The sequence below is a fragment of the Rhineura floridana genome, chromosome 5 (assembly GCF_030035675.1).
Source record: "Rhineura floridana isolate rRhiFlo1 chromosome 5, rRhiFlo1.hap2, whole genome shotgun sequence".
Lineage (NCBI taxonomy): Eukaryota > Metazoa > Chordata > Lepidosauria > Squamata > Rhineuridae > Rhineura > Rhineura floridana.
This window is the reverse complement of record NC_084484.1, coordinates 69,816,689-69,834,931: the sequence shown is the minus strand read 5'-3', so window position 1 is coordinate 69,834,931 and position 18,243 is coordinate 69,816,689. Positions and strand designations below refer to the sequence as shown.

At 40.3% G+C, this 18,243-nt stretch overlaps 1 protein-coding gene across 6 annotated transcripts in view; it reads right to left on the bottom strand.

Moving 5' to 3' along the window:
- Positions 1–233: 233 nt before the first annotated feature.
- STS (steroid sulfatase) overlaps positions 234–18,243 on the bottom strand; it is a 161,637-nt gene continuing 143,627 nt past the window's right edge. For all 6 annotated transcript variants that reach the window (XM_061627065.1, XM_061627066.1, XM_061627068.1 and 3 more), the window contains one exon: positions 234–5,698. In XM_061627065.1, coding sequence (XP_061483049.1) covers positions 5,343–5,698 — 356 coding nt within the window. In that variant the 3' untranslated portion in view covers positions 234–5,342. The remainder of the gene's footprint in view (positions 5,699–18,243) is intronic.

Below are 18,243 nucleotides of genomic sequence, written 5' to 3'. Positions count from 1 at the left end.
AGCTGGACCGCTCAGCCTGGCTTGGTTCACCCAGCATAACAACTTCTCTCTTCTTGGCTGAAAATCCCCAGCATGGAACCGTGCAGGCAATTTAGGACAGGGTGCTAACACAGGCCTTTGAAAACAATGCTCTAGAAATGCTCAAATCAAATGTAAAATCAAATAAATCTCTGAGAAGCAAACCCCCCTGCTCATTCCATACCACTAACCACATATTATTATTTTAGCCACAAAATTTTATTTTGAAATAAAGTTGCCTACAGGCAACAAAATTCACACACACATAACAATACAATAAAATCACTAGCAAGAATAAAGAAACTCAACGACTTCAATCCTTGAGCTGCAACCCTATGCCCACTTCTTGGGAGTAAGCCCCATGGAGCTCAGTAGGACTTACTTCTGAGCAGGAATGGAAGGAGCTGTCAGTCTCGGTTCTCTGTTTCTTATTTTTACAATCTTAAATTAAGTTCTCCACATTTCTGCAGCAGTCTGCATTTTTTTTAAATCATGAAAATCCTTCATTATTTTTCTGTAAATTTCTCCTAACAAACACATTTTTGTACGCAGTTTTGACTAAGATACACATTTTGCAAACAATTTATCCTAATATTATACATGTTTGTTTGTTATGTTCACTAATACATTCTCCTAATATATACATTTTTGTAAACATTGGTTGGTTGGAGAACTGCATCACAAAATTGGGATAAGAGCAAATTTCAAAGGATGGCTGTGTTTTGGTTGTCAGGTTGTTTTGGAAAGTGTGGATTTGACAGATTTGGCTTTAAATGCAAACTAAGTTAAAATTCTCCCCCATCCCTACTTCTGAGTAGACACACATAGGATTGCACTATTAGTCAATAAGGGTTGTGAGACAACTAGAGTAAACACCCTAAGAAAAAGTTCACTAATTGTATTACGTATAAGTTATATATGACATGTACGTCAGAGTCAAAAAAATATACAGGCACCGTACTTGATTGGAATTTGATCAGAAGGCCTTGAAGGGCTTCTGTTAAGGAAATAAATGGCTATAATATCTTTTTTGAAAATGAGGATTTCTTGCATGCTGCATGCTGTTATATGTCAAACTGGGCCAATATACTCCAAGGATGGATGGATGGATGTTTATTTATTTAAATGTATATGCCGCCCTTCCTCCCAGAAAGAGCCCAGGGCCGTCACAGGGAGACACTACAAACTGCTTTTTTTTTTTTACTTCAACAAGTGTATGTAGGGTGTCCAAAGAAATACAAAGGATTTTTGTTTACTTTTGTTAGATATAAGCACAACAAGCCAAGGTAAGAAGAAACACAATGCAGTTTTAAACGCCTACTGCATCTGTTCACATGTAACAGCAGGAAAGCACTTATAATCCTGGCAACAAGCATAAACAAAAACATCTAGGCTAAATGTAGTCAGTGTACCCTGTGATTAAAGAAAGCATACTAAGGAAACCAAGTTGAATGGTCCCTTATTTTTTCAGTGGGAATGTATAAACAGACCATATAATAATAATAATAATAATAAAATTTTATTTATCAGACGCCCATCTGTCCAACTGAACGGACACTCTGGGCGACGTACAATATAAAATACAATCTCAACATATACATAATCATCACAGTATTAATATCATAATATTATTGGTTATCCAGGAATTATTTTGTGATACCAAAGATATTGTAATTTTTTTTTCAGCACCGATGTTATGCATTGGGGAAAGCAATAAAAAAAATAGGGTTTAGTGTATGGCACAAGATATCCTAGACAAAGGCATAATAATGCACTGTGCTTTTGAAGAGTAAAATGGCCTCTTTGCAAGATATTTGTGTCTGGCGTACGTAAGGAAAAGGCAAAACACAAGCTTGTGGGGTTGAACTAGAGCTATCTTTTATTAAATACAGATCTCAGAGAGGGTAAATGCTTTGCAGGAACACCAATAACTCTGCCCAACCTGGGTGAGCCACTTTGCTCAGGGTACTTGATCACCACCCTTTACCACTCTTAAGGCCAGTAGGGAGACTTCTGAACCCTAGCCCAGGGCCACACAATGCCTGGTGGGAGAGACTGAGCAGCCCTAAAGGTATTCCATACTCAGCCCCACAGGTTGCACAGCCTGGAGGGACTGGCCTCTGAAAATGCCCCTCGCCTCCAAAGGTGCCTAAGAGTGCTCACTTTCTCATCCTACAACCCTTCCTTCACACCTACCAGCCACAAGAGACAGGCAAACTAAGAAAAAAAGGGAGAGGAGAGGCTGGTGCAGGCTCACCAAGCCATACTCCCACACTGACAACTGTGTGGAAATATGGCAGGTCATGCATTCTGCTACCTTTTCCCTACCTGGCCACAAATGATGCCCCCAGCCTGCAATTATGCGCTGGCTGTCAGAACAGGATTTATATTTAAAACAAATGTGTCAACATCTGCATCTCTTCCATTCCTGTTCATCAGCACTTCTCTCCTCTGGCCACTCTCTTTTTCATGTTCTCTCCCCTCCCCATTACCTCCTTGTACTCTACCCTTTGTCAGTAGAGCAAGTGGTCTGCATGCAGAATGTCCAAGATTCAATCTCCAGTATCTTCAGGCAGGCCTGGAAAAAACTAAGAAAGGCACCGCCAGTCACTCTAAACAATAATGAGTTAGATGGACCAAGGCAGCTTCCTATAAGGCAGCTTTCTATGTTCCTATGCTCATCTTTTAATTTCCTTGAACCAAATAATTTACCAGCCTTCCTTTCTTAGGCCTTTATGCTCTCTTTTTCAATTGCCTTTCTGAGGTATTTTTTTCTTCCCCCAGTCCCTACATCCCTGCCCTTATTTTTGATCAGCTCAGCTCATCCAATAGCAACCAAAGACCTATTCGTCTAATGCGGTATTTCTCTGTAAACTACCAAGGGAGGCTTCATGATCACAATATCTCTCAGTGCAGTATCATATGGACATTTTTTAAATTTCTACAAAATTAGCAGTTTTATACACTGATTTCTTTAGAATGTGCTTATTAATTTTGTATTTAAGTTAGGCTGTAATCCTTTACACACTTATTTGGAAATAAGGAATGGAAAGATCTGTCAATTTGGTTTCTATCAGTTTCTTATTTTTTCCAATCTTAAATTCAATTATCCAAATTTTGGCAGCAGTTCACTTTAAAAATATCCTCATGAAAATTCTTCAGTGTTTTAATGCAAATTTCTCCTAAAAACACATTCTTGTATGCCTTTTTTACTAAGGTACACATTTTTGCAAGCTATTTCTCCTAATACATTTTTGTATGTTATTTTCACAAACATATTCATTTTTATACACATTCCCTTAATATATGCATTTCTGTAAACTCTGGTTGGTTATGATCCAATTGTTCACATAATTTACATTTCTTAGATAAGAACTTTACACATAAGATTTTTGGCACTTTGGGCAATAATTGAGAAAACAATTATTAAAATGGCTCATGTAAAAAAGTGCTTCAGTATTATTATAATATTGTTCAAAGATGCTTGTGAATAATTAATACAATTAGCCATTTCCCAACAGCTCAAGTCATCTAATGAGATATGATTTATCATAGTCACAAGTTGATACTTCCCCCTATTTTGTTTTCAGACTGTGAAGGCAATATGTTTATTTTCAAATTGCAGAGCTGATCCTAACATTAGGTAGAATGAGGTGGCCACCTTAGGGGGCAGGTGGTGGGTGGTGGGGATTGGCAGCAAGGAGACAGATCTTTGTTTGGCTGCATGTATGCCATGCATGAAAATCACATCACTTCCCCCAAAGAATCTTGGGAGCTCTAGTTTGTCACGGGTGCTGGGAATTATAGCTCTGTGAGGTGTAAACTATAGGTCCCAGGATTCTTTGGGGGAAGTCACATCCTTTAAATAAATGCTGTGAATACAGCCTAAGCCATAGGGCCTGCCCTTCTCAGCCTAAGCTGTTCTGCTGCCCTTAGGTCTGGTGGAGCATGCTTTGCCTTCACCAGTGTTGAAATAAAATTCAACTGCCTATGTAATCACTTTGTCTTCATGAAATTGGGGAGCACAACCATCTTATCCATTACCTCAGGCAAGCCCTGACTTTAGCCATACAAGATGCTCTTGGGTGATATGACACAGAATTAAGTGGAAGGGATACGATAACAGATGTAATGAGAATGGGAGAGTGACTCATCTATGCATACCCCTTAAGGCAGTTCAACCACCACAAAAACAGCTGCACTGGCTCTTTGTACCTAATACTTCATAACAGCTTTTTAATATGTATTGCAGTTGACAGTTTGTAAAGGGGACTCTGGGAAGAGTGTTCTTACATTCAGGTGCTGCTTCTGGACTTTCCATATACATCTGATTGGCCACTGTGAGAACAGTACGCTGGACTTGATAGCCATTGGCCTGATGCAGAAGGCTTTCCATATGTTCTTAAAACATCTTATACACTTGCCCAATCTTCCAGTGAGAAGATGTCACTATAGGTAGTGCAACTGTAGTGAAGACTGGACTTCAGTATAATCAGTTCCTACACTTCATAGATCATGTGGCTGTGGGAGGTGTGATGACCGGCAAATATCAGCATTTGGAGGCATGGCTATACCCTCACATTTTCAGTAGACACATGAAGGGGGAGCACATGTGTGCCAATACTAATTTAAACAAAAAAGGGCAAGAAGGGTTTATACTAGATGCTTAAAATAAAGGTAAATGTGTCTGTGAAGTACTTACCTACTTACAAGTGTTTTGGAAATGTTTTCAGCTAAACTATAATGTGTTTGTATGTCTAACATCATTTAGAACTGTTCCATAGCTTTCAAAATTAATGTGCAATTTTTCAGTGGGCCCCAAAAAAGTATATAAATTTTCAGAGTGAGTTCACCAACATCCTTCCTTAACCCTCCCTCCTTTTGTCAAAAATGGGCTGGTCACTTCAAGAGGCTGGAAGCAACTGTGCTTTGCAGCCAGCCAGGCCATCATATATGACCTATTAGAAATGATGCAACATCATGACATAGCAACATTCCAGGTGCATTGTGGACAAAACAGATGGTGGACCCACTGGGTTAAAGAAAGATGCTCCATCACTTATAAGTCTGCTTTACTCTGAAAATGTATACACTTTCACCAGCCTGTCTGTGAATATCACTGAAAGTGCCCAGCCTGTTTATGGGGCTGTGAAACTGAGAGATATTTCTTTGTAGAACACTAGAATCATTACACATCATTGATTATTTAAGTAAAATCTAGATATTCAGGAGAGGCCACTTTGATCTGATTTCCCCCCCTTTATGTTTTGTTTATCCCTAAAGCATGTGTGTGATTGTACAGTAATAATGGCATTTTTTTTTTCTCATGAGGACTCATGGTCACAATGGCAAAACTGGAGGAAGGAAGAACAACATGGCTGAAGCCAAGGCTTCCACAACATATTTCCCACTGAAAACTGGTTGGGAACAGCTGCCAGTGACTTGGTGTGGTTGCTCACTGCTTGTTGAATGGCTTGAAGGATTTCATAGAAATGGTTCTCAGTTTCTGGTGTTAGTGGATTTTTTTCTTCTGGGTCCTTGGAGAGATCAAAAAGCAATGGTGGGTCATGGTACGTGACAGCATTTCCATGGCAAAAACACACATGAGAATCATAGCAGCCATTGGAGTCTTTGGGACTGAAATTTGGAGTGAAAAAAAAAGCCTTCCAAATAGATTTACCTGTAAGAATGGGGAAAAAATAACAGTTGAAGATAGATTGTGAAGATATATTCAAAACTGTGAACAATCAGAAATGAAAGCACATTTACATCAGTCATTTATAAAATTCTTTGGTATGTGTATCATAGCATCAATATGTTCATTCCAACAAACAACCAAAAATTCTCCATGTGAAACGTGAAGATTTGGTTATTATACTAGTTCTTGAAAAGATTCCAAGGGTGTGACCATTTGGCAGATTTTCAGTTTTAGGCTTTAGAGTTTGACACACTGAAGTTGGTCATGCAGACTATCCATTCAACCTAACCTACAAACCGCTGTATGTGTCTTCTCCCATACAAAGCTCTGAGAACAGAAAACTGGACTAGACAGACCTTTGGTCTGTCAAGCAGTTCTAGGTTCAGATCTGCCCCCACAATATTACTCAGAAAGAACAGAGTGATCTCCATGAGAAGATCTTTCTAGAGGACCGTTCACTCCAGTGTATGTACATACACCATTAGAACATAGAATCTCCTTTCCACTAAGGAAAGGCCCATGGCCTAAGAGAGCATGGGCACTGCGGGTGGCAAGGTCAGGCACATTCCTGCTCCCCACTCCACATATGAGGTGTATGCATGAAACCATAACAAACAGGGATGGATGAATCTGTCAATTTCAGTTTCTTATTTCCTATTTTCACTTCGGATCTCTACATTTCCACTTCATTTTGTAATTAAAAAAACTTCACAAAAGTTGTTAGCAATTTAGTGCACATTTCTTCTAATATACACATTTTTGTATGCAGTTTTGCCTAATGTACACATTTTCCCAAGCAATGTTCCGTAATATAATGCATTTTGTATGTTATTTTTACTAACATATGCATTATATGAGCTTTCCCCCCAATATACACATTTTTGTACACATTATTTGGTTGGAAAATGGCATCACCAAGTCTTACCAAGTGCAAATTTCAAAGGAGAGCTATGTTTCAGTTTATGTACTATTTTAGGAAGTGGGAAATGGGCAGGTTCACATTACAGTGGGAACTAAACCAAATTTCTCCTTCCCTCCCTAACGAGTACACAGTTTTCTAGTATTCTTGCTGAGACTAGTTGCTCTCAGCTCAAATACAAGGCAAGCATGACTTTTTCTGCAGCTCAGATTTTTATCTGAGCCAATGAAGAATTAATCTGAAGCCAGCTATCCCTCAAATCCTCTTTCCCCACCCAGCCATTGATCAGGAAAAAGAAAGGGATGTATATCTCTCCCCCCCCCTTCCTGCTTCTGACACCCAGTAGCAGCAAGGAGTCTTGTAAAATGTAGTTTCTCCAAGGACTACTGACACCACTGCCAGTATCATATGAATTGGAGGCAGCAGCAGTGAAGGTGAGTGAGGCTGAAAACCTCTCTTCTAAAAAACTCACTCAAACTGAAAATTTATTTTTTTAAAAAAAATATTGCCCAGCTTTAGTTCCACTGCAAGAGAGATCCCTTTTAATTTTATATCAGTCTTATATCTATCTCCACTGCCCTTAATCCTATCTGCCCTCCATGGAATCTTCCTAGAAATAACATGCCTATCATCTGCATTTATGAATATCCTATTTTAAATGGAAATCATAGTTACATCTATCTGTCAGACTACTGTTTCTGTGTTTTAGGGTCTCTAAAGACAAGAGTAACTTTTGGAACCATGCACTATTCTACTAGAAGGATTACTAATACATATTTATTATTTGTGAAGCACCTATAATAATAATTTTTTTAATGGCTTTGTCCAAAACTTTCAATATACTAAGACAACACAAAAAGGAAGTGGTAGGAGGAATTGGGATTTGAAGAAATTAATGCCAACCTGCATGTGCACTGGGGCCATGTTTGGATCCTTTCCTCCAAGTCTCCCGATGATCCAAAGGAGGGCTGTTGCACCCCATTAAGGGAACTTCTTCCACAAAGAAGTTTGCTTGGTAGTAACACTACTATCTTTTTGGCACCAGATTTGCAGCCATTTTGATTTTCCAAGGCTGCTAATGTACTCTCATTTTAATATGTGATGATTGTGATATTTTAGATAGTGTTTTGCATTTTGTCTTGGCTTTGTAAACCACAGGGGAAATACTATAAAAAGCAGAGGTGGATCACAGGATGCAGCAGACCTACTACTCTAGGTTCGTGGCAGGTGAGTCGCTATTGCTTACTGGGAGAGGTGAAGCAGCAGGGAGGTTGCCAATTCAGTACTCCCGGTAGTGTGTTTGTTGCACCTTGTCAACCTCTCTACTGCCTCACCCATCCCTGAAAGCATCAGTGACCCAGCTGCCAGGAAGCTAGCATAGCGGTGATGTCCAACTCAGCAAACCACTTCTGATAAAAATTAAAAGTATAATAAAAAAAATTACACTTGTGAAAACAATTACATTTTAAGATGTTTCTGTTTATACTGGTGGGAACATCACAGTGCTGCTGCTTCCCTTCCTGAACAGATGAAATAAAGCTGGAGCTGGTCTTAACATTAGATTTGCAAACTGCCTGGTTTTCAGGAAAAAAATACATCCACTGAAATGTATTTAAAGAGTTAATGCTAGATGAGACATTTTTCTATCATACTTCATTGCTCTCAATATAAGATTTGGGAAAGTTGTTCAGTGACAAACTGACAGAGCTTGGAAATTTCTAGTTGACTTGCTCTGCACTTACACTCAATAATCAAGGTCCTGTGGGTGACAGTGCGACAGGAGACGGGGAAGAAAAGCCCTCTGGATATAGCTCAGATGTCTAAAATGCAGAGGGTCTCTGAGACTGAATTGCCTGTGCAGACAATAAATCACACTTCTAAAATCCTAAGGGGGCACTAATAAGGTTTCACTTGCTGCCTTACTGGAACAAATGTTAAGAAGCATTCTCTTCTGCCCTACTGTTTGGAAATACCATATCAGGCCCTCAGGATAGACTATTTGCTGCTTAGAAAGTTAGGTTCTTTCTTGATAAGAGAGATTTCTAGAATAGTTGGAGGAACAGCAGAGAAAGGTCTATGGAGAAAGGTATATTTGAAATGCTGTTTCAAGCTTCTAAAACTATGTTAAGAAGAAAAACTGGGTAATTTATGTATTACAGACATTTATTTATTAAATATATATCCCCACCCTCCCAGAAGGATCTGAGGGCAGCAAACAGAACACTCTAAGACATCTTAAAAACAGACTTTAAGATATATTGAAACAAAACATCTTAAAAAACTTCTTTTTTTAATAAAAAAAAGCTTTAAAACATCTTAAAAAGCAATTCCAACACAATCTCTTAGGGAAGAGGTGGGGAACTTCAAGCACGTGGGACAGATGTGGCGGCACAGCATCTGCTCCTCATTCCACCACTGTTCTGGTTTTTGTCTGGAGGGTGGGGTGCAGGAGGCTTTTTCATGCTTCATTGCAGGGTGCGGGGAAATTTTGCAATGGGGCTTGCATCTGGGAAGGGAAAAGTTAACCTTCCCTCCTATCTGCTGTGATCCGTCCACTAAAAACATTCTTGCATTGCAATTAGTTTTAAAGACAGTCTTCTACTGACAACAACAAAAGTCTTTTTTTCAAGCCTAATTACAGTGTAGGTGGGCATTCATTTGGGAGAGTTAACCCTACCTTCCCCTTGTGCTGTGATGCCCCCCCCCCGTGCCTAGAAAACAGTTCCCCTGCACCTCTGTGAGCTTGGAAACAGTTTTCTGTTGGTGCCAATGGAAGGCTGTTGTCAAGCGTAATTGTTGTGTTCGAGAAAACAGCTGAGAGTGTGAGTGGGGTGTGATACAGCTGGGAAGAAGCATGTTTTGAAATATTTTCTCTGCTGAACCTTTGCACTTTGCATCTATATTGCTCAATGATGGTGGTAGTGTTGCATACGCCTGTTATTTAAATGTATGGAAGGTTTGTAATAAGCAGAATTATTTTATTGTTTATTTCTGTCATACGCTGCTTCAGGAGGCATATTGCCTTGGAAGTGTGCAGCAAGTTTTATAAATAAATGTAAATATACCATTCCCGTTCCAGCTGCAGTCTCTGTGAAGATAACCCCTCCTCCACAATTAAACTTGAAAACAGCTAAAATGTTCTTTTCAAACATAATTGCTGGGGGTTGGGAGTAAGAATCTGTGTGTGGTGTGTATATGCAAGCTAGCGATGGGGGAGAAATTCAATTCAGTTTGCATTTAAAGCTATCCTTCCAAATACACACATATCTGAATTTTGTGAGGCCATTTTCCAACAAAGCAATGTTTACAAAAATGCATATATTAGGGGGCCATGTGCATAAAATGAATATATTGGTGAAATTAATATACAAAAATGCATTAAGATTGGATAAATTGCTTGCAAAAATGTGCACATTATTCAAACATGCACACAAAAAAGTATTTATTAAGAGAAATTCATACTAAAACACTGAAGAATTTTCAAGAGGACTTCTTTAAAAATATTACAAGCTGTTGCTGAAATGTGGAGAAACAAATTTAAGATTAGAAAAATGAGAAATGGAGCGAACCAAAATTCCACCCCAATACAAGCATATGTGGGTGTGCACGCCATGTTTGTATGCATGTGTGTAATATGCATGGGATACATGTACACGTGTGCTATATGTGCATGTGTGAGAGAGTGTTGAGTGGCTATGCCTACTCTTCCTTTGTGTCCACCCACTGCTGGCATGCAGCTTCTGGACAGTTGGCCAAGATGGCATGTGAAAAAGGTTGCCCACCTCTGTCTAGAGAATATTTGTGCAGACCTAACTCCGGGAAGAGGACTGCACATATTTACCCTCACTCTGACATTGAAAAAAAGGGCCAAAGTTCAGTGGTAAAGCACATATTTTTGCATAGAAAAGATTCCAGATATAGGGTTCAGAAAGGCTCCTTTCTGAAAGCCTGGAGAGGCACTGCCAGTCAGTGTAGACAATGCTGAGATAGGTGAGACAAAGATCTAATTATGTACATCTGAATGTGTGAAACCCAATCCACCTTGTTGGTTGGGGCTGATGGAAGCTATTGTCAAAGCAACTGGAGGGCACCAGGTTGGCAAAGACTGCCTTAGAGTCATTCCTGCATTATAATTTACTTTGAATTTTGCTTTAAGTGAAATTTCAGTAATGACTTTAACGTGATTTTCCTTTACTATCTTTAAAAAACAATTTGTGCTTTTTGGAACGTAGTGTCTGCGAGCAGTGAGCTCCTACTCGTAGAAAAGGCAGGATATAGACAGATAGATTATACAGCCACAAGAGTGGCTATATACTATAGCCAGCATGGATTTTTCACATTCTGCAATGTTAAATTGAAAATACCCCCATGCCATCCTGATGCTTCCCATAAGCTCATTTCCAAACAAAGCCTTACAAAACATATAGTCCTGAACTCAGAACGGCTTGCTTAACAACCCTCTCAACTTTCATGGCGATGCACAAAACAGTCAGAGAGAATAGAGAGTTCAAAGTCTAAAAAGGGGGGGGGGACCCAGAGCTCTCATAATCAGAGTTCTCATAATCATTCATTAAAAATCAGCCATGTTCACATAGGACCTGTAATCCTAATACTGACCTTGCCCCTTACTCTGACCGTCATCTTCCTCAGTTTAAAAGTTAAAAAAGTGCCTGGCTGATTTTTAATTAATTTAAGATATTTTGGATGGAACCCTATGATAATGTTGGGCATGCTCAGTAAGAACCAACTGTCAGAGTTCTAAAAGCCAGACTCACAGCTGCTTGGCTTGCCTAATCAGGGGCCCCCACGCACACCAGACTTTGATTTCACGTGATATAGTCATGGCTTCCCTCAGAGAATCCTAGGAAGTGTAGTTTGTGAAGGGTGCTGAGAGGAGACTCCTATTCCACTGACAGAGCTCCAGTGGCCAGACTGGTTTAACAGTCAGCCACTCTTATTAATGGTCTGTGAGGGGAACAGGGCGTCTCCTAGCAACTCTCAGCACTCTTCACTAACTACACTTCCCAGGATTCTTTGAGAGAAGCCATGACTGCCCAAAGTGAAATAAAGGTCTGGTGTGGATATGGCCAGGAGCAGCTTTGGTTTAAATTTGGGTGGGAGGCTACATGTGCCTGCTGTAGAAAAAGGTGGGGGAAATGCTGAAAAGCAATGATACTGTTCACAATGTTTTCCTTTTGGAAAGGAAAAGGTCTTCCCTTCTGCCCAGTGCCCACCCACCCAATCTCCTCCCCCTCCCTGCCCCTCCCCAGATCAGTGTTTGACTGCGACCTGGGAGACCAAGGGTTCAAATCCCCACATAGCCATGAAGCTCACTGGTTGACCTTGGCCCTGTCACTGCCTCTCAGCATCAGAGGAAGGCAATGGTAACCCCCCTCTGAATACCACTTACCATGAAAACCCTACTCATAGGGTCGCCATTAGTCAGAATTGACTTGAAGGCAGTCCATTTCCATTTTCAAACATGATTCCACAGAAATAAATCCCATTGAACTCAAAAAGTATGCAAATGATCAAACCCACCCTTCCTTCTCCTCCCTTTTGCCCCTTTCCTACCCCTTCCTTTGCCCCTCCCTCCCCATCTCCATCCCCTTCCAATCGCCTCCTTCCCCTTTCCACACCTCCCTCTCCATGGTCAGTTTTACCTATTTTAAGCATACGCCAGTGTGATGTAGTGGTTAAGGTGTTGGACTATGACCTGGGAGACCACGGTTTGAATCCCCACACAGCCATGAAACTCACTGGGTGACCTGGGCCAGTCACTGCCTCTCAGCCTCATGAAAACCCTATTCATATGGTCGTCATAAGTCGGAATTGACTTGAAGGCAGTACATTTACATTTTTAAGCATGATTGCACGGAAGAAAATATCATTGAATTCTATAAGCATGCAAATGATCAAACCTGCCCTCCCCTACCCCTTCCTTTGCCCCCCTCTAATATGCTCCTTCCCCCGGGTCAGTTTTTCCTATCCTAACCATGATTGCATAGAAATAAATCCCATTGAACTCAATAAGCATGCAAATGATCAGACCTGCTTTCCCCCTGCTTTCCCCTCTCCTCTCCCTTCCTCCTCCCCTCCCCTTTTTCTTCTTCCTCCTTCCCTGCCCACGCCAGCCCTCCTTCACCTAACCAAATTCTTCCAAGGTAAACAGCAAGTGGATTGGACCATGAAAGACCAACCCAAATTGTGTTTGCATTTTGACCAATTTATAGGGCAGTCCAATATCTCAGAGAGGAGGTCAGGTCTCCTGCTCCCCTGGTGTATTCACTATTGCTGCCCAATTTCCCTGCTTTTTAAAGTTTGATAGAAATATCTGTGGGCTATAGGTATGTTCTTAAACCGCAAGGTTTTTTGCCTATTAGTGAATGGATGGATGGATGGATGGATGGATGGATGGATGGATGGATGGATGGATGGATGGATGGATGGATGGATGGATGGATGGATGGATGGAAAAATCAATTCAGCTGGAGCCTAGTTTATACAGTATATAATCATCCCCTCTCTTTTCATCTCCTTTTCCTGTAGGAGGATGAAATGTGGTGTTGTATATAAATGCCATTTATGAGTTGAAAAGCAGTGTCCTATATATAAAATGCCAATATGTAGATGTTTTTATGCCTCATGCTTCTGCTTTTTGTGCTTATATGACACAGATGGGCAACCCGTGGCTCTTCAGATGTTGCTGAACTCCAGCTTGCATCAGCCCCAGCAAGCATGTCCAATGGTCAGGAATGATGGGAGTTGTAGTCCAACAGCTTCTGAAGGGACATAGGTTCTCCATCCCTGTTGCAATGTAGAAATAAGAACTTGCACAGACTATTGTGCAAGTTAAATTAATATGCATGTACTGCTTACATACCTCTACATCCAAATCTCTTTTTTAAAAATCATCTTGCCTTAAAGCTATGTGAACGTGGTAATAGGTCTTAGACTGGAGTGTTTCCACAGGTTGTCTTCACTGGGAAGCCCTAGAGGAAACAGAGTGGGGTGTCCCAGCTGTTTCTGTGTCTGTTGAGCTGTTCCAGTCTCCCTAAAAGCCCCCTCTCCCATTACCTCCTTCCTATCCTAACAGCCTGTTCCTTTTCAAAGAGTCAAGGATTGCAGATTCATTCCTGTGCTACCCCATCACCCAGCTCAAAAGGCATGAGTTGGGAGGTCCTGGAGAGGCCTTCACATGCTACTGCTTAATCTGACATTTGTACAGTATTACATAAACCCATGCAAATAGTTAGATGGCCAATAACCGAGCTATACCACTGCACTGAGAACTTACGTTGTCTTGGATAAGCAGTGATATTCTGAGTGTTTTCTTCTTTAGACTTCAAACTGTCTTCAAAATTCAGACAGTTATAAAGTAGGCTGAGCAAAGCATGCCCTTAAGTGGAGTTAAAGCAAGCAGCAAAGACTCTGTACAGCTTCATAAGGGAGTCAGGAAGGCAGACAGGCAGCAACTGGTTTAGAAAGGAGCTGAGACTAGCATGACGCAAAACAGCATAACATGTGGACAATGAGTCTGAGGAAGAATAAACTTCACTTCTTTAGCAGTGTCTTAATGCTTTAATGTGTTATGTGACTGTGATGCTTGACAACAGCAACAGTCCATTAATAGATGTCTTTCTAATAATTATAGAAAACTAAAATGGATGCTGCTTTAGTGGAAGGTCCAATATAATATGCTGTCAGACACAAAGAGCTGTCAGAATTGTAATCTGTAAATTTGATGAACTGTTATAAGGGTGGTCATTAAAAGGAAGGCTGCTCTCTGTACATCTCCTAGCTGGTACACAATCTCATTGTGTCAGCAGATCACTGCAAGGATTGAATTAATCTTCCCAGCAATTAATAATCCCTTTGTTCTGGTAAATTCCTGTTAAGAGCAAAGCTTCATTAGATACTGGATTTGTTAAATGCCATTATTTAATGAAATCTGCAACCATAAAGGAAGAATAAGGGTATTTTAACATGCATACTTCCTTCACAGTGTGCTGTTGCAGTTTGCAAAACACAGGTCTCTCTTCTGAAAATGGTATAGGATACATAAATACATCCTTGGCTTTCAGAAGGTTGTTCCATAAGCTCAAAATCTCCTCAAATAGCAATTCACACCACTATAAAAGGTAAGCATGGAAAGGCCTTTGCTCACTGCAGACAGACCCTAAGCAAAATCAAATGTTCTGTTGGTAAACTTCCTTAAAAGAAATGTTGGGCAGTGTTGGGGTTGCAAAACATTGGCTACCCGCAATGTAGTAACACAAGATAACACCAAGTTATCTTGGTGTAAGGTTTTGTGTTCACAGTTATTCCTGACTGATTGCAACCTGTTTTGAGAATAATGAATATATGTTTTATAGTTTCTTTGGAGTTTTTTTTTAAATTTCAGTATGACATTTTGGTCTAAGCCAGGGATGGAGAACCTGTGGCCTTCCAGATATTGTTGGACCATCAGGCCATGCTGGCCGAGGGTGATGACAGCTGGAGTCCAAACACATCAGTCCAGCCAAGAGTATTCCTAGGTACTTAAAATACTATCCATGACACAAAATTAGGGAGGGTGTGGGCATGTGCAAGGAGAAGAGAGGGAGGGGAAGTTCCACTGCATAAATAGACATCCTTGTAGTAATGGAACTGCTTCATTGGGTACCACCTAGGGTTGCCAGGTGTTTGGTTTTTGCCCAGAGACTCTGGTTTTTTTGGGTCTTCTCAAGGCCTGCAGGTAATTCACCTTAATCTCCAGACTCTTAGGTTTCATTTTTTAAAAATTAAGTTTCTAGGTGGTCTGGTTCAAAAGATACAAACCAAAATGTCAGCCCCTTCACAACTTCTGTTACTACTGGCTGCTTTAATCCCTGCCCTTTCAGTTTTTTGGTCAATAAGTGAAGTCAGGGTTGTGATGAACAAGATTTGTTGACCCCAGGCAATAGCTAAACTCACAGTTTCCTTTTCCTGTTTGTCTCACATCAGAAATTCAATAAATATATAGCTTTCAGCCAGAGCTTGGAAAAGTTACTTTTTTGAACTATAACTCCCATCAGCCCCATCCAGCATGGCCACTGGATGGGGCTGATGGGAGTTGTAGTTCAAAAAAGTAACTTTTCCAAGCTCTGCTTTCAGCAGCAAAAAGAGTACCTTCTCTGTACAAGATTGGGACTTGCTTCTGAGTTGACATGCATAGGATTGCACTACAACAGAAGATCACAACAGGATCTTGGTAGGCATAAAAGTGTACATGCAGTGTTTTTAATTACTTGCAAAAATGGCATATTATACATTTTATCTTTCAAATAATTTTTGAACAGAATTTTTAAAAAGTGTACATGCTGCAGTGTTATACTTTTCTAATTAAGGAGTCAAACAAGTTTAAATGTTACTGCAAGAGGGCAGTTTGTTTTATCCATAACCTGTTTTGAAAACCTTCCCAATATAAAGCTTTTCTGGGAGTAAAGCTGCAGTGCTAATTCCACATACCTCGGAGCTAACCCAATGAATTCAGTAGGACTTACTTTTGAGTAGATGTGGTTAGGATTGTGCTGAAAATCAATGGGACTTTTGAACGAACATAGAAAAGGATTGTGTGTAAATCTTTCTCTTCCCCTCTGGTCCTTTTTTAAAAAGCAGTTAGGCAGGACTTACTTAGGTATTACTGCTTTTATTTGGCAGGAAACTAATATTTTTTTAAAAAAATGTTCTGGGGTCAGGTTGTGCTGCATGGGGATTTTTTTTAGTTTTGGTTAGGAACACTGACTGGTTGTAGGATGCTGAGTTTTTTGTCTTACTCATAGGAATCTTGTGATTGGTATGGTATTGCATTTAGGAAATCATCACTGTCTTTTGTTTTTGTTTTTCTATTGACATTTCATTTACCCTCTGACCTTACTCCCTTACATCCATCAACAGTGGTTCCATATGGTCAGCTCAACCCCCTTAAACCCACTGATGATGCACCTTGTTATTTGCATGATGGTTTGTTTCTTGCCCAATAGTCTTAAAGGAGAATTCATGTACTGGGAAGAGTGTCTTCAATTGCTGTTGTTCCCAGTCTACTGCCTGTGAAGGTAAACCAAACCATGTGTGTTTTCTCTCTGTCAGTTATTACTCACTGGAATTGGGCTGGCTGTCAAATTTAGTTTATAGCAGCCCACAGAGTAGGCAGGAAACAATAGAGAATCTTTTTAACTCTTACTCATTTCTCAAACCTCTCTCTGCAGTGAAGGGTCAAGTCTGTAAAGAAGTTTGGGGCACCCACATTAAAAGGCAGGCAGGGCATTCCAGGCAGGGGGTTGCCAACCCTGCTTGGATATGGATATCATTGCAGAGGATTCCTAGTCAAGCCTTACCAACAGCACAATCCTAAAAATATCTACACAGAAGTAAGTCCTGTTGAGTTCTATGGGGCTTAGTCCCTTAGTAAGTGTATTTAGAATTGCAGCCTTCAGGGGCATCCATCTTTACTCCTGAGTGTTCCCATCTTACATCTCCACAACATTAGGCTCCCTTCTTCCTACAATGGTTTTCTGGTGACTGGCCTGGCCTGAGGGCACTTAAACCCTTCTTGCCAGAAGCAGGTAGGCTAGATGTAATGTTCGTTACTCAGGATCTCTAAGCAGGTAAGAAGGAATGCTCCCTTCACTTCAGCTGGACCTGGAAACACCCTCATTTAGCTAAGATTTCTATCTTAAGAGAATTTTTTTTGTTTGAGTTGTATGCTTCAAGCAAGTGTGGTTGATGCTTAATGACATCACTAGGGCCCGTCCCCTATGACACCACTAGGGCCCATCCCCTATGGCATCACTAGGATCAGCCTCTGAAATCTCAAGGTTTGGGGTGCTTTTGACCTGGCAACTCTAGTACCACCTTATACGTACAGATGCAAACTGACAGCATAATCCTGGCCATATCTATTCAAAAGTAAGTCCTATTGAATTCAGTGGGGCCTACTCCCAAGTAATTGGTGCTACGATTGTAGCCTTAGATAAGACTTTCAGGAAAGGGAAAGAAACAAGGCTGACTCTTGTTGTCAGGGCTTTTTCTAATGTATGAAATATCAGCAGAATTTTCTGGGGCCAGTTCACTATATGTGGGTTGAGCCCTTCACCCTGCCTACAATCTGCTGGCATGAATAGCTTTTAAATTATATATTAAAAGTAAATTGAGTTTTGTCCAATGACTAACACTACTTCTCTCTCTATCTCATACACACATACACACTTCTAATTCCCCACCCCATCCATGTCATCTGTTCACACATGATATCTTGCCAACATAGACCAACACTATCTGTGCCACAAATGGAAAATGCCTTATGTGCTGGTAACAGCATTAGTGTAGAGAAAGATACATTTATTTGAGGTCTGCTACATGGATCTTTTTAAATATAACTAGCACCTACATAATTAAAATACAATTATTTTTAGATAGGCTGCTGCTGTTGTTTAGATAGGCTGTTTCTTGGAATAGATAGAAAGATGACCAGCAGTCAAATAAGGCCAGAATGCATCAGGATATAAATAACTCTTGCTCAAGGCTCAACAATTGCAATGCCTCTAATAACACAGAGCAGAACCAATAAACTATTATATGACGGCTT